Below are 15,049 nucleotides of genomic sequence, written 5' to 3'. Positions count from 1 at the left end.
ACAGCAGCATCAGCACCCGAGTGAGGGGGCCCCCGGCCAGTGCGCTCTGACGGCACGGGAGCTCACTCTGCCGCGCTAGGCGGAGAACTGGGGAGGCGCGCGCGCGCTCCCAGCACCCCCCCTCGTGCGCGCCCCTACCTGGGAGGGCCCTCTGGCGCGCGCGCGCGCCCTTAGCACCAGCACCAGCCGCAGCGGCGGCGGCGGCGGCGGCGGCGGCGGCAGCAGCATCAAAAGCAGCAAGAGCAGTGGAGGCAGTGGCTGCAGACCCCATCATTGGTCCAAGCAGCAGCATCCGCGGTGCGGCGCGGGGAAGCTGCTGCTGAAGCTCCCGCAGGTGCGCGCAGAGGCGGGAGCTCTTCTATTCCTCCTCGGGAGAATCAGCCCCTTGCGAGGGGCACAGAGGAGAAGAGGGGAGGGGGCGCCGCCCAGCCGGAGTAGACCAAGTGCCGAGCCTGCCTGGGGCCCCTTTTCAACCCCAGCGGCCACAGCAACGGCGACTTGCCCCTGGGGGGCACCATGCGGGAAGAGCCCGTGTGATCCGCCCGCAGCCTCCCCGCCCTGTGGGTGCAGAGGCGCCCCGCAGCCCGAGCCCGGAGCTCCCGGCTGACAGCAGAGCGGCGCCCTGGAGCTATGAACCATGAAGCCTCCTGGCACCAGCGCCCTGCGGCAGCCCTCCCCAGGCTGCAGCCTGCTCGCCTCCTCCCCTTCTTCCTTCGGCACCACCACGACTTCTTTCCCTTCTTGCTGGCAGCCGCCTCCCTTGTTGCTGCACACCCTCTGCCGCCTCCGCCTTCTCCTGCTCCTGCAGCTGCTCTCCGGTTCCTTCTGGTCCCAGCCCTGGGGGGCTGCTGCAGCCAGCGGTGGGTATGGCACTGAGTGCCCTTCGCGTTGCCATCTCGGCGTAGCCCTGCAGAGAAAACCGAAGGGCATGCGGATAGGTGCATTCAGGACACTTAGTGCAGCATCCATCCCTTCCCTGTTCTTTTCCCAATCCTCTCATCCTCAAAATTCATCCCAGTCCCATTTACTTTTTAAAACCCATTTCAGTTCTCTTCATTTTAAACCTTTCTCGTTATCCTTGGTGCCGTTGAAAGAGACTTCAGTGTCTCGGTTCCCTTAAGGAAAAAAAAAATTGTAACTTAGAGAAGGGGAAACTGGTAGATTAAAAAAAAAAGAATTAAGTGAAAGAGCAAGTAACTTCTTGCCTTTTGAAACATAAATGTGAATTCATGGTAGATAATAATCCTAGTTTAAAGAGGTTATTTCCCCAATTCCCATCAGATTTTATTTATAGTGCTGTTGAAGTTTGGGTGGATACTTTGGGACTATGGTTAATTGTGCTTGTTTTATTTTCTAAAATATTATTATGAATAATAAGTAACGTAACTTTGTTCAACAAAATGATAGCTGAAAAATAGTTGAAAGAGGAAACCAGGTTTTGGTAGGAAAAAAAATCAGAAGGCAGCCCACATCTTTGTCCCTCCAAGGATGGTTTTCTGCAGTCTCAAAGTTAAAAGAACGGCCAGTTATTCATTCTGTAAAGGAAATCAATAACATTCTCTACACATGAACTCAACATTCAACTTCTTTTAGTGGCAGTCTCAGCTTTCAGACTATTTGTAGAATATTTAGAGTTACAGCTGAGCTTGTGTGTAACTTAGGTGGGTGGTTGGGGATGGGGGTGAGAGTCAGAGCTCTGATGCATGTCCTTAAAGGATGAAGAATTATTACTCTCCATCAAGTCAATCTTTCCTATTCTGCTTCTCTTCTTCCCCCTTCCCCCCCCATAGGCAGAAAGGTTTGGCAACATTTATGTTATACACACACGTGAAATACAGATCAAAGCCAAGAATTCCTTATTGAGTGGTATGACTAAATGCCCTATTAACTACATTACCCAAACCAATTGCATGTACTAACTTTGGTTTGTTGTGTTTCCCATATGTTCTGTGATAAAGCAAAAAACTTTGCTCCTTTTACAAAGCAGGATACAATTTAATGACCTTGTATTTATTGTGTGTGTGTGTGTGTGTGTTTTCCTTCCCCTCCTCAGCTTCATACTGGAAAGAAACTGCAAAGGAAACTGCTGGGGTTCTGGCAGATGAAGAGAATGCATTTCAACAGAATGGCAGCAGGCGCAATAATAACAGTTACAGTAATGCGGTGCAGAAAGAAATCACCCTGCCTTCAAGACTGGTATATTATATCAATCAAGATTCTGAGAGCCCTTACCATGTCCTGGATACTAAGGCAAGACACCAGCAGAAACATAACAAGGTAAGGGGATCCCACATGCAAAAGCAAATCACTAATAGCAGCCACAAAGAGCATTTCTCTAGAATGGAGTATTCTGCAGGAATCTGACTTCACCTAGTTTATTACACCGCTTTTTATTGGAAAGTTCATCTTAAAGGGGGGGAAGTGGAGGGAATTAATCTTGGAAATATTAGGGAGTATTGTTCATGCTCTTTGTTTTATTCCAGGTTTGGGAAGAGGGGGATTTGGAAGGTGTGAATGTGGAATAAAAATGGAAATTAGAGTGTTCTCAGAGCCTTTTAGGTTTAACATCTGAAACATAGCCCATGCATCAAGAAGGTGGTTTCTTAGAGTTGGGTTTGATGACTGAGCTGTGTGTAAAGGAATGTGTGCCTAAATTATGCTTTAGTCATGTAAACATTTTATGTGTCCAAATACCTTGTGAGGTAGAATATGCCCTAAAAATTGATTTTAGCACTCAAATATGCCCATAAACATACGCAAACACACAATTGTTTGAAGAAGCTGCCTGGTAGCTTTTCTCTCACTCTTTACTTAAAAATTGAATATTAATCCTCACACAGCTGAAAAAATTTTTAAATATTCATTTCTCTACTAATTAATCAGCAGGAAGCAAATTGCTATTAAAAACATTGGGGGGGTATGTTAATGAATAGAATCCATTGACTTACATTCAGTAAGAGCCTCCATTTATTTTAACACTCTGATCTTATCTTCATTAACTGAGGAATTGTTGGATTTAGTTTAGACAGTGCTACTGATTAAAATGAAAATCTCTGTGAACCATTCGTAGAACTATAGGAGTATTTGGCATCCAAGTAATGAAGAAATCTTATACCTGTCAAAATGCTTTCCGTTAAACAAATGATATTTTGGGAGTAAACTTCTTAAGGGTAGGGAATTTATTTTTTTTGTATCTTCTCTAGTTATACAGCATATGGTAGGTGCTATTTGTTGAATGACTAAATACACATATGTATGCAAAGGGAAATCCATATCTCTTTATTGGGGTAGAAAATGGAGGCATTCTTTTTATTAAAGATTACATGTATGGTTATATGTCCCTGTTCAGTTAAGAGTAACAGTGTTCTTCTGGTGCTTAACCAACATTTTCTCTGAGATTCACATTATTTGTATTGTTCCTATAAGTGACCTGAAATATAGGTAAATGATAACAGTCTAGATATTTCCATTTTATTGATAGGGAAATGCAAAAATGAGTTTAGGATCTCTTTCTAGGGTTTTAAAAACATGAGTGAAAGAACCTGGGGAAGAGCTCCTGCTCTTTTTATATCTCTGCTCTCAAACATGCTTATTTTTCAATGCTAATTGGAGGAGTTAACTGGGTATAATAATATTTACAGAAGTACTTTTTCATTTTATGAGTATTTTGTACTCATTTTGGTTATTAGCTAGATGTGTTTATGGCCACTGTTTATTACGTGCTGTACCAGGATACCTCCTGAACTCATTTATCAATTTCATACATGTTATTTGGTTTACTTTTCAAATTATAGTTATCCATTCTTCTTACTGATAAAGAAGAGGAGGTGATTTTTTTTAAAGGAATACACATCTCAGTTTTTCTTTGAAAATATTTCACTAGTCCTATTTTAAGGAATTTTTAATTGGTGAGATTCTCTGTGATAAATGGCCAATTCTCAAAGCTAAGGGAAATGTCTAGGAATCCTCTTGAGTTGAGCATTGGTCTCATAATAAAAGTTTAATTGAATACTTTTATCATCTGGTACCGGAGGGTGGGATTAACATCTACTTTATGTCAAAGTTTCCTTGTATATAGTTTTGTGTGTGTGTGTGTGTGTGTGTATGATGCAACATTTAAGAACTGCTTCTGGGCCCACCGGAGTTGGGGTACTGAGGTACTCTACCCACTCCCTCTCTCAAAGGGGTCCTTCTGTTTTTGATCCATGTACTTAGTCCAACTGGGTTCAGTCCTAGAGGAATTAAATAGAAAATTCAGATGAGGTCCCCTCATGAAAGGGGACTGAGATTCCCTTTTATCACTCTCTTTGATCATTTAACCCCTCAGTGTTCCAGGGACAAATTGCCTAAGGCTTAGGTTTTGACTCATATTTAGAGCCCTTCCCATATTGGGGGGTGGGATTAAAAATGTACTCTATGTACAATATAAATCAGGTGTGGGACAGGTATATACTTCCTGCACACAAAATAAATAGTAATGGATGCAGAAAGACTCCTATTGCACATTGGTATAACTCAAAACAGGATTCAGTAATTTAACTTATAACTACTATTATTACTCTCTTAGGAGGCTGATACCTGAACCTCATCAGAACATAAAGCAGTTTTCAGTACTGCTAATTAGACATTTTACATTTCATCTTGTCTCTGTATTGTCCAAACAGCTTCTAGTCCATGATGTCTGATAAAATAGTCCAGGCCTGGGTCAATTCTCTTGGTAGTGGTCACCTTCTCCAAGAGTATTGGAGTAGTTGCTGGAGATAACAACTAGTATCTTACAACTAGTAGGCTCTGAGCCTGTGTTACACAGGGTCTTTAGACCTCTCAGATTCATAAGGTCATTGTCATACCTGGATACAGCCTTCTCTGACTAGATATTCATTTGCATAAGATTAGGAAAGAACACACACACAAGATGCAACCCACAGCCAGGCTTAGGCTTTGCACGGCTGGATGTATGCTTTGGATGCCATGTGCTCAAACCCTTAGTGAAGAATAATGGAAATTAGGGAAACCTTCCCTCCCCGTTGCTTTCAGGAAAGGGCTAGAAACAATAATTAAATATTGGTAGCTTGGAGGGAAGAGAGAACTTAGAGTGGAGTCACTCTCTTTTAAATTTCCACTGAGACATCAGTTCTTTTAGCTCATTGGCTAATGAGGGGGCATCATTAGAGCATGGTAAACCACTCATGGCTAGAAGCAGTCCCTCAAATTCCCATGTAGTCTGAAGGAAGGGCAATATTGAGCATTCTTCATGAGATGGCCCTCATTACTAGGATATAATTTGACCTGCGTTATATCCAAACCTATGTAATAGCAGGATGTGTTCATGGACTCCTTTCATATTTTATCTATTGCTAATGGTGTGGAACACTGATACCATCAAAGATTGATCATGCTAATGATCATAGCATGACTATGCTAATTGTTGAGCAAATAAAGTTTCTTCATGGAAAATCACACTATTAGACACTCTATAATTACTTCTTTTCCCTAGGACTTTAATCAGGAAATACTTTCCAAATCCCCCTCCTCTCGAACCTGGAGAGTATGCCCTGCATTAACCTACTAGAAAAAGACCAGATTTTTTTTTCTTTCTCCTTCTCTTTCTAAATCAGGAGTGAAGGATCCATCTTAGGCCGAATGAAAAAGGTTGACCTCTTTAATGAAAATGAGAAGCATATTTATCAGTAGGGCTCTTAAGTAAAAGTCTTCAGAAAGAAAAAAAAAAAGTATAGAATTTAATCTTGATTTGAAGACTTGTACTATTTGTACTTTCCCTATTCTTCCCCCATTTTGTTGCCCTCAAGTACCTGCTAAGGAGTGCCAGGGAAATGCTGACTCACTGTACAAATGATACATAGCCGTAATATGGAATGGTAAGGAGAGGAGGTCCCAGGTGTAGGTAGTAAGACAGGACTTTTCATGCAGCTCTTAGAAATTTCATGGAGATTTTTGGTAGGTCATGACTGCATCAAAAACAGTATGGGTTAAAATTCTTGCCATTTCTTTTCTATGAGACATTAAAAATAGACTCTTCTCCTTAAGGGCAGTGACTGTTTAATTTTTTTTTAATATCCCTAGTGCCTAGTGCAGTGCATGACATGTAGAAGGTGCTTAATCAGTGTTTATTGATTATTGAGGTGACTATCCAGAATAAACAGCATGCATTCCATTAGATAACTTAGAATTTTCCTTTTAAGAAGTGTGTTTAATTGGCATTATGTTTTTTTTTTTTGTTTGTTTTTTTGAGACTCACCTGAATTCCAGGTATCTGTTCATAGTCAATTTCACATTCTGGTGCTTTAGGTGTTGTCCCCTTCCCCTACCCCTCCTTTTTTCTCCTTCTTCCTCCTACAGCCATCTTAGAATAGGATGAAAAATGTTGTGATCTCTGATGGCAAAATCTTATTTTGCTCAGTTTTCGGGATTTAACTTCCTATTCTATAGGGACTTTAACAACCAAGTGGAAGGTTATTACCACTCACTAAACATTTTGTTAGCATTTAATATAACATTGTTAGGTATATTATAATATTATTAGCTGTCCTTTAAATCATGTCATGAGGTGACTTAACTTTTTACATGTGGGATTGCAATGGGGATAGAGAGAAGAAAATCAGACTTTTGAGAAGTTAAGTAAACTTTTCTCCTTTCCTGAAATGCCCCCTTCTTATGTCATAATAATCTCTCAAGGCTCTGTTCTCTGGTAGGTGACTTTAAGTAGTAGTGGGTTAACTAGTTAAACAAACACAGACTAAGCTGCAGAGAAGGAGAAGATCCGCATTGGAAGAGAGAGTTCCTGCAGCGAAGTCGCATTATCTCTTCTAGGTTATATCCTATATTAGCCCTTCAGAGCCTTTCATTTCCTTCAGCCCTTAGGGTACCTCTGTTTTATGATTCTATTATTTAACCTTTCTTTCTTTTTTTTTTTTTTGTGAGGCAATCGGGGTTAAGTGCCTTGCCCAAGGTCACACAGCTACTTGGTCTGAGGCGGGATTTGAACTCAGGTCCTCCTGACTTCAGGGCCGGTGCTCTATCCACTGTGCCACCTAGCTGCCCCTTATTTAATCTTTCAATCCACCAGGCTGCCACCCATTTGGGGAAGCTTACCCTGGTTTTCTTTTCCCCCTCTGCAGCTGAAAATGTTCTCTTCCTTCTTGAATTTCCTTAGTGTGCTTTGTCTGGATTATTCCTTTGCCCCCATCACATTTCCCCCTCTTATTATACTTATTTATAATCATGTCATATCCAGTCCTTGGTTGAATGTAAGCTTCTTGAGGGCAGAGACTGTGACATTAAAATGAAAACAAAAACCCAACTCCTTTGTATCATTAGAACTTAGTACAGTGCCTAGAATGAAGTGGTTCAGAGTATTGAATCTAATCTAGCTGAAATTGACTTCTCCTTGAAGAACTGCAAGGGCTTAGAAGGGATCTAATATGTGAATTTCCTCTTCTATAATATTCCTGACTGGTCATCCAGCTTTTGATTGAATATTTCCATCCAGCAGAATTCACTGCCTCACAAAACTGCTTATTCTATTTTTAGACAACTTGAACTGTTAGGGAATTTTCTCTTGTGTTGAGCCAAAATCTGCTTTCTTTAATAAAAGGAAGGACTTTTAGATTTTATTTTTAATCCTTAAATTTTTTTTTTGTCTGGACCTGTGATTTCACTAGTTCAGGGAACTCCTAGAGAGGGATTCTCTCTCTACCCATGTGGTTTTGAACCTCCTCTGCCATTTACGATCTTAGAGAGTTAAAGTAGCCTGGTGCATTGAAAGGTTAAATAATGGAATCATAAATGGAGGCACCTTAGAGGTTATCAAATCCAACTCCAGTTTTACAGATAAGGACCATAAGAGAAAAGTGACTTACCTGGAGTTCTCATACAGAGCTGTTCGTAATTTTCAGATATTATTAGTTTTTAGTTTTCCATCTCTGCCATCTGTATGTAGGTATAGTAGAAGGGGCCAGCTTGTGAATGACAGTCTTTTTCATGTGACATTCATGGAAAGACTAAACTTGGATTTAAAGTTATAGCTATGTACTTTGAAGAGCCCAGTGATGTTGGCTGTGCTGCATAGGACCATCCATTTCGAGAAAAGAAAGGGACCTTAAAGGTCATTTAGTCAAACACTTTTATTTTACAGATGAAGAAATTGAAGCCTAGAGATAATAAATGACATGCCCAAGGTAACATGGTTAGGAAATAACAAAACCCAGAATCATACCCAAGGTCCCTGACACTGAATCTAACACTCTTTTTATTGGACTACGAGTCCAAAAGGAAGTCTTCTGTTTTGAGAGGGCTGTCATATTTATTACTACAAGTTAGCTTTGGTTGAGTGGCACTATTGTTTCTCAGTGGTCCATTGGTATGTTGTACCATTGAAAGTCATTTGTCAGTGTCATTGGAGGGTGTCTTTTTCCCCAATATTTTATTTTTTTCAATTACATGTAAAATTTTTTAACATTCATTTTATAAATTTTAAGTTCCAAATTCTCTTCCTTCTTTTTCCCTCATTAAGAAAGCAAGCAATTTGATTTAGGTTATACACGTGTAGTCATGCAAAACACATTTCTGTTTTAGTCAAGTTATGAAAGAAAATGCAGATAAAAAATACAAGAAAAATAAAGAAAGTAAAAAATGGTGTGCTTTGATCTGATTCAGACTTTGTAAGGTCTTTCTTTGGAGATGGATAGCATTTTTTATCGTTAAGTCCTTCCAAATTGTCTTAGATCATTGTATTGCCAAGAATAGCTAAGTCATTCATAATAAATCATTGTACAGTATCGCTGTTACCATGTACAATGTTCTCCTGGTTCTGCTCACTTCACTTTGTATCAGTTCATGTAAGTCTTTCCAGGTTTTTCTGAAAGCGTGCTGCTCATCATTTCTTATAGCACAATAGTATTACACCTCAATCATATACCACAACTTGTTCAACCATTCCCCAAATGATGAGCATTCCCTCAATTTCCAATTTTTTGCCAGCACAAAAAGAGCTGCTATAAGTATTTTTGTACATATATTTCCTTTATAAAAAATTTTTTTTGGGGATCAAAGGGTATGCACAGTTTTATAGCCTGTAGGGTGTAGTTCCAAATTGCTCTCTGGAATGGTTGGATCAGTTCACAACTGGAGAGTGTCTTCTGTCCATTCAGCTCGTGGTTGCCTTATATTAGCTCAGCATACAGCAGCTAGTTTGGTGGGCTGTTGTCATCTATTCTCTGAAAATAATAGACCAGATGTGTAGAGGTAAAGGATAAGTGACTCATCAGAGATGACCCTGAGAATTTTTTCTTAGTAGATCAGTGGCATAATGGTATTTCTCAGAATGATGGATGGGTAAGTTAGACATAGAGGAGGGAAGACCTTCCTATTTCTCTATTTCCATTAATGATTTCACCATTTTCACAGTTACCCAGGCTTAAAACTTTGGAGTTATTTTTGACTCTCCTTCCCTCCTTTGTCCACTATATCTCCTAAGTGATCATGTTATGTCATTTCTTCAAGATGTTTCAGTTCACCCTTCTTCATTCCCACTGCCAATATTTGTTCAAGCCCTTATCACCCTCTTGTCTGAATTGCTGTACTAGTCTTCTAACTGACCTCCCTGCTTCCCATGTCTTCTCTCTTCAGCTCATCATATGCAGTATTTACATAAATCTCCCCTTTTTTGTGACATGTTCCCCTCCCCCACATTACCAAAAATCTCCAGTACATAGAGGATAAGGCAGAGACTCCCTTAGCTTGGCATAAGTATTTACTGAAAGAATGAGGGAATATGACTCATTCTAAAGAATAGCTGGCCATCATCATCTTTTGGACAATGCCCCTTTCATATATTTGGTCATTAAGTCCTCTTTCAGCCTTCTCCCAGGCTAAATTATCTCGAAGAGTTCTTTTAATGCCAATGGGTCATTTTGTGTGGATGATTCTATTCATGCCTGTCTAGCCTATAAGGGTAGTTGTAGAAAATAGTTTTATGATAAATGATGAGAACCTTGCCTTATCTCTTAATAGTGTTTTTTCTTAGACTGTTAAAAAAAGTTCAATTTTGAAGACTATATTTTAAAGGATTCTGCAGCATCTTTCTAGAATTGAGTTTTTGCCAATGAAGATGTTTTTCACCTTTATGGGAAGAATGGGTATAGTCATGGGGCCTTAGTCCCACAAGACTTTCTGTTTACACTGATAAAGGGAACCTGCTTAACACTCTGAAAGATCATCATGTTGAATTGTATGTGGTAGCCCTTCCTTGTGTTTAAATTAATGACCATTTTAATGCAGATTTTTCATTGGTAACTCTTGTAAAATGGGCAGGCAGATCTAGTTGTTGCGCTTTATTCAGCCCTCTGACAGGTTAGAAAAATTATTATTTCACTGTGTGACAAGATGAGATGAAAGTTCCCCATATCATGATAAAAAAGTGCATGTTACTATATACATAAAGTGGGAGGGTGTTATGATTTGACTGTGAGACTATATCCAAATTTGAAGTATAACAAGGTATAACAAGGTGCTTTATAATCAAGTTTATTTTAATGCAAGTTTTGTTTTAACTCACTTAGTAAAGAATAAATATTGTTGATTTCTTTATGATAGATTATTAGCTCAGAGTTCTGTTTTTTAGTTATCTTCTGAAAGTTAACCATTTATTATCATAATAACGTATTGTACGTGGATTATAAGGGTTAATATGTAAACTATTGATTAAGCCTAGTCTTTCCAGAAAAGGCAAAATTTAGCAATGAAAAAATCATTATATACTTAAAACAAATACTAAGGAGAGAATATTTAAATTTATATAGATTATTAGCATTAATAGGAATATGAACATTGAATTTGCCAGTCAGATTTTAGCTCTGCTGTATTCATAGCCTTTTTATGGTTAAATCTTTGGATCACAGGATTTAGAACTAGAAGGAGCTTGAAAGATTATTTAGTCCAATCTATTTGTTTTACAGATTAAGAAAATGATGCCAAGAGAGGATAAGTGCTAGCTTCAGTTTGTTTTAGGAAGTTGTGGAGCTGAGATTTGAACCCAGTTTCTCTGATGCCAAATCTAGCACTCTAGACCAATCAATGGGTGTCAAACTCAACTGAGATCAACACATTGACTTTGAAAACCACAAATTAACACTATTTTGTATTGCATTTTTATTTAGTTTGTTAAGCATTTTCCAGTTACATTTTAATGTGGTTCAGGCCATCCTCTTTTGACACCTGTGCTCTATACTTTACTATGTTCTATACTGGGATTGTTTGCTTTAGGGATTTTCCACATCAAAATTTTAATAATAAATTGATACAGTATTAGCAACATATGTGAAGATAGAGTGGGGTTTCTTAACCTGGAGTCTCTGAACTTGGTATTTAAATTTTTTTTAATAACTGCATTTCAATATAATTGGCTTCTTTTGCAACCATATGTATTTTGCACAAACATTATATGTATCCTATGTATTATGTACAAACAAGCTACATATAAGACAAATAGAGGGAAGGCACTAGAATTAAGAGAAAAGGTTTCCTGTAGAAGATGAGTTTCTAGTTGGGATTTGAAAGGATCCAGGAAAGCCAGGAATCAGAGATGAGAAGGGAGAGAGAGCATTTCAGGTATGGGAGATAGTCAGAGAAAATACCTGGGGCCATATTTGTCACAATGGGACTTGATGTGTTGGCCCTAATGGCATTGCCTCAGTGGCCACCCAAGAAAGGCTAGTTCAGGTGGGGAACAGGTCAGAAGAATAATTATAGGGCTAGCAGCTGCTACTTGTTTATGTGGTAACTCAACAAGAGTGGCCCTTTTGGGTGACTTTGGCAGCCTCACCCTTCCCTCCTAATAATAGTGGCTCTTTCCAACTGGAGCTCATTATAGCTTCCCTGGTCATTTTAGGGCAACAGAGGGAAGAACTACTAGCTTTATTTGGGCAGTGTGAGTTGGTCTAAATGATTTAGGCCCGCACCTTTGTAACTGATCAAGTGAAGGAAGACTTCATCATTCAGGAAACTAGGGTGGGCTGTGCTTAATTGGCCAGTACTGTTAATGGAGGAAAGTCTGGGGAACTATCAGCATTTCAAGGCTGAGTTCCTGGTGAGTTTTTTGTATACATGAAGAGAAGGAAGGGACACTTCAACGTTAATGCTGGGATTAAGGCAGTGTGCTTGGCTGTTAATTGAATATATTAATGAGTTTCCTCAGCTGCAAGCTATTTTAGGTGAGGAGGAGGCAGTACTGATGGAGATTTTTAGAAGGGGATTAAAAGATCATTTTAGGGATTGGTTAATAGGACACATGGGACCTCAGGATTTAGCAGGGCTAATGGAACTGACAGACCAGTTGATTGGAGGAACAAAGGAGGGGGTCAAAGTTTTGACAGAAATCAGAATACAGGAAGGGAAAAAGTGAAAGGGCCTTGGAGCCAAACCAATGGTAAGCAAGCTAAATGCCCTAGTTATAAGGGCTGCAAGGGTGTTGGACCCAACATAGACTTTGTTTTAGGTGTCGCAGGCTTTATTCCCCTGCTAAATATAGCAGGAATAGCCCATATAGATGAGAGGAACCAGAAAAGACAGGGAAATTAGCCCAGCCAGGAATTATTGCCTTTGAGTGGAATCTGCCATAAATCAGGAAGGAAGATTTAGGTGGGCAGGGAGCTACACCTGGACTGATCTGTGATGTTTATTGTATAGGTAGAGGGTTGTTTTTTTTTTAGGGGAAAAAGTGCCCAGGAAGGACAGAGAAAGTAAAATATAATTCTGATAGATTTTGAGGCATTAAGACATAACCTTGACCTCGGTTAGAAAATGGGAATCACCTCACTGCCAAAAGATGATTCCTGAGTAGGGCTGTGGAAGGCAGACCTCTGAGGAAGTCTTTTCCTTTCACTTGGCTAGTAGAGAGCACAAAAAATTCTGTGGATAATTGCTATGAAAGCTGTTAAGAAAGTGTTTGGGTTATCACAGTTACGATAACCCAATCATCATCTTAAATGTGAAATGGATCTGTACAGTTTCCTTAAGTAGGAACCATCACAGGCACTCTTAAATGCCTGAGGAACCACTCTTGCACATGTAAAGATCAGGGACACACGTACTTCTAGCTTACATGTTCTTGTAAGTTAAGTTTACTTAAAGGGACAGCAGGGCGTAGTGATAGAGTACTGGATTCAGATCTTGTCTCTGACACTTACTGTGTGACCATGGACAAAGCTTTCTGGGCCTCAGTTCCCTTATCCATAAAGTATGGATAACAATACTTCAAAGGACTGTTAGTGAGGCACAAATAGAAAATATATGCAAAACCCTTTGCAAACTTTAAAGTGCTGTATAAATGTCAGTTATTATTATTAAGGAGGCAAGTGGACCTGTTACTGTCCCAAAAGGATTATGATTGCCCAATTAATTACTTTCCTTCCTGGAACATCACTCCCCAATTTATACCCTAAGTGATCATGAAAGATGAACTATTTGGATATATGGAAAATACAAATAAGAGGTTTATTTGGAAAACTTTTAGTCCAAACATGAGTACATATTAACCGTTATAATCCATGTATAATACATTATTATGATAATAAATGGTTAACTTTCAGAAGATAACTAAAAAACAGAACTCTGAGCTATTAATCTATCATAAAGAAATCAACAATATTTATTCTTTACTAAGTGAGTTAAAACAAAACTTGCATTAAAATAAACTTGATTATAAAGCACCTTGTTATACTTCAAATTTGGGTATAGTCTCACAGTCAAATCATAACACCCTCCCACTTTATGTATATAGTAACATGCACTTTTTTCCTTGTTCCTAAGGAAGGGGTCCTCGTTCTTCCATTGCCTCAGAGGGTTTAGTGAAATATTAGTGAATAACGACTATCTGATACCCTTGTGTCAGACATCCTGGGAAAGGCACAGAGGTCCTACATTATACTAAACCTTTTTTGGGGAGAGGGAGGGAAACTTTTTAGTTTGTGAAAGTTAGAGCTGGAGATGAGTGGAAGGCAGCTTCTGTTGTGCCTGCCAGGTTATTATTCCTTTTAGATCAGCTGATCCCCCAGCAACATTTTAGCATTTTAATTCATGCTATTTTCACTGCCCTTCAAGATCAATTTCCTTTTGTTTCTCTTGATGATATTTTGATATATCATCAAGCAGGTTGTCTCTTGCATAAAGGAAGTATTAACCCATCTGGAGTACCATGGCTTATATGATAATATCTCTTCCTCAGCCTCTGGAAACATTTTTTGGGATTTATTTTAGGACCCAATGGGCTTCCCATGGATCTGTATAGGTTCTAAGAGACTGGGTGAAATTTTCCCAGAAGGAAAGCCTTTTAGTGTTTTCTTTGAACTGCAAATTTATGCCTAAGGTGTTTTTTTGTTTTTATGTCATGCTTACCATTTTCAGAATCCCCAACCTGTATTTTAAGAAAAAGGGATTAGATTTAATTGGGGGCTAGAGTAAGAAGTGGTCTTGAAGAAGGTATTTATGACAATTGTACTTTTCCAACTCTAAGGACACACATATCTATATAAGTATGTATGTATGCATACATGTATGTGTATATAGAAAGACAGAGATGGATAGGTGATAGATATGGATACACTTAAGATATGAAATCTTAAAGCTTAATGAGGACTTTCAGGATACCCTATATATTACATATATAACTTATGAATTATAAATATGAATATTATATATATACACATATACATACATACACACAGGGTATCCCAAAAGTCCTAGTGCAGCTTTAAGTCTTTATATCCTAAATGTATATTTATTATATATTATATTATATATATCTGTATATGATACCATAATATGTTATATCTATCACCTATCCATCTCTCTCTTTCTCTGTGTCTCTTTTTCACCTATCAAAATATATGGAGCCAGAATAGCAAGGGAAGATGAGGATTTCAACTTTGAACTGCCTCTCACTGACTATGACTGTTTAATACTTGTTAACATTAATATAGTAATGTATAAAAAGTTATTGGCACTCAGGACAGGCCTAGGAATTAGAGGGTAG

The 15,049-nt window shown here is 38.9% G+C and overlaps 1 protein-coding gene across 1 annotated transcript in view; it reads left to right on the top strand.

Annotated features, from left to right (window-relative positions):
* The first annotated feature begins 637 nt into the window (after positions 1–637).
* ADAM23 (ADAM metallopeptidase domain 23) overlaps positions 638–15,049 on the top strand; it is a 238,598-nt gene continuing 224,186 nt past the window's right edge. Inside the window, exons 1-2 of the mRNA XM_027873781.1 lie at positions 638–860; positions 2,054–2,277. Coding sequence (XP_027729582.1) covers positions 638–860; positions 2,054–2,277 — 447 coding nt within the window. The remainder of the gene's footprint in view (positions 861–2,053; positions 2,278–15,049) is intronic.

This window comes from Vombatus ursinus, unplaced genomic scaffold (genome assembly GCF_900497805.2).
Source record: "Vombatus ursinus unplaced genomic scaffold, bare-nosed wombat genome assembly UNPS02014802.1, whole genome shotgun sequence".
NCBI classification, from domain to species: Eukaryota; Metazoa; Chordata; class Mammalia; order Diprotodontia; family Vombatidae; genus Vombatus; species Vombatus ursinus.
The sequence above is the reverse complement of the archived record's forward strand: the minus strand, read 5'-3'. Positions and strand labels throughout refer to the sequence as shown.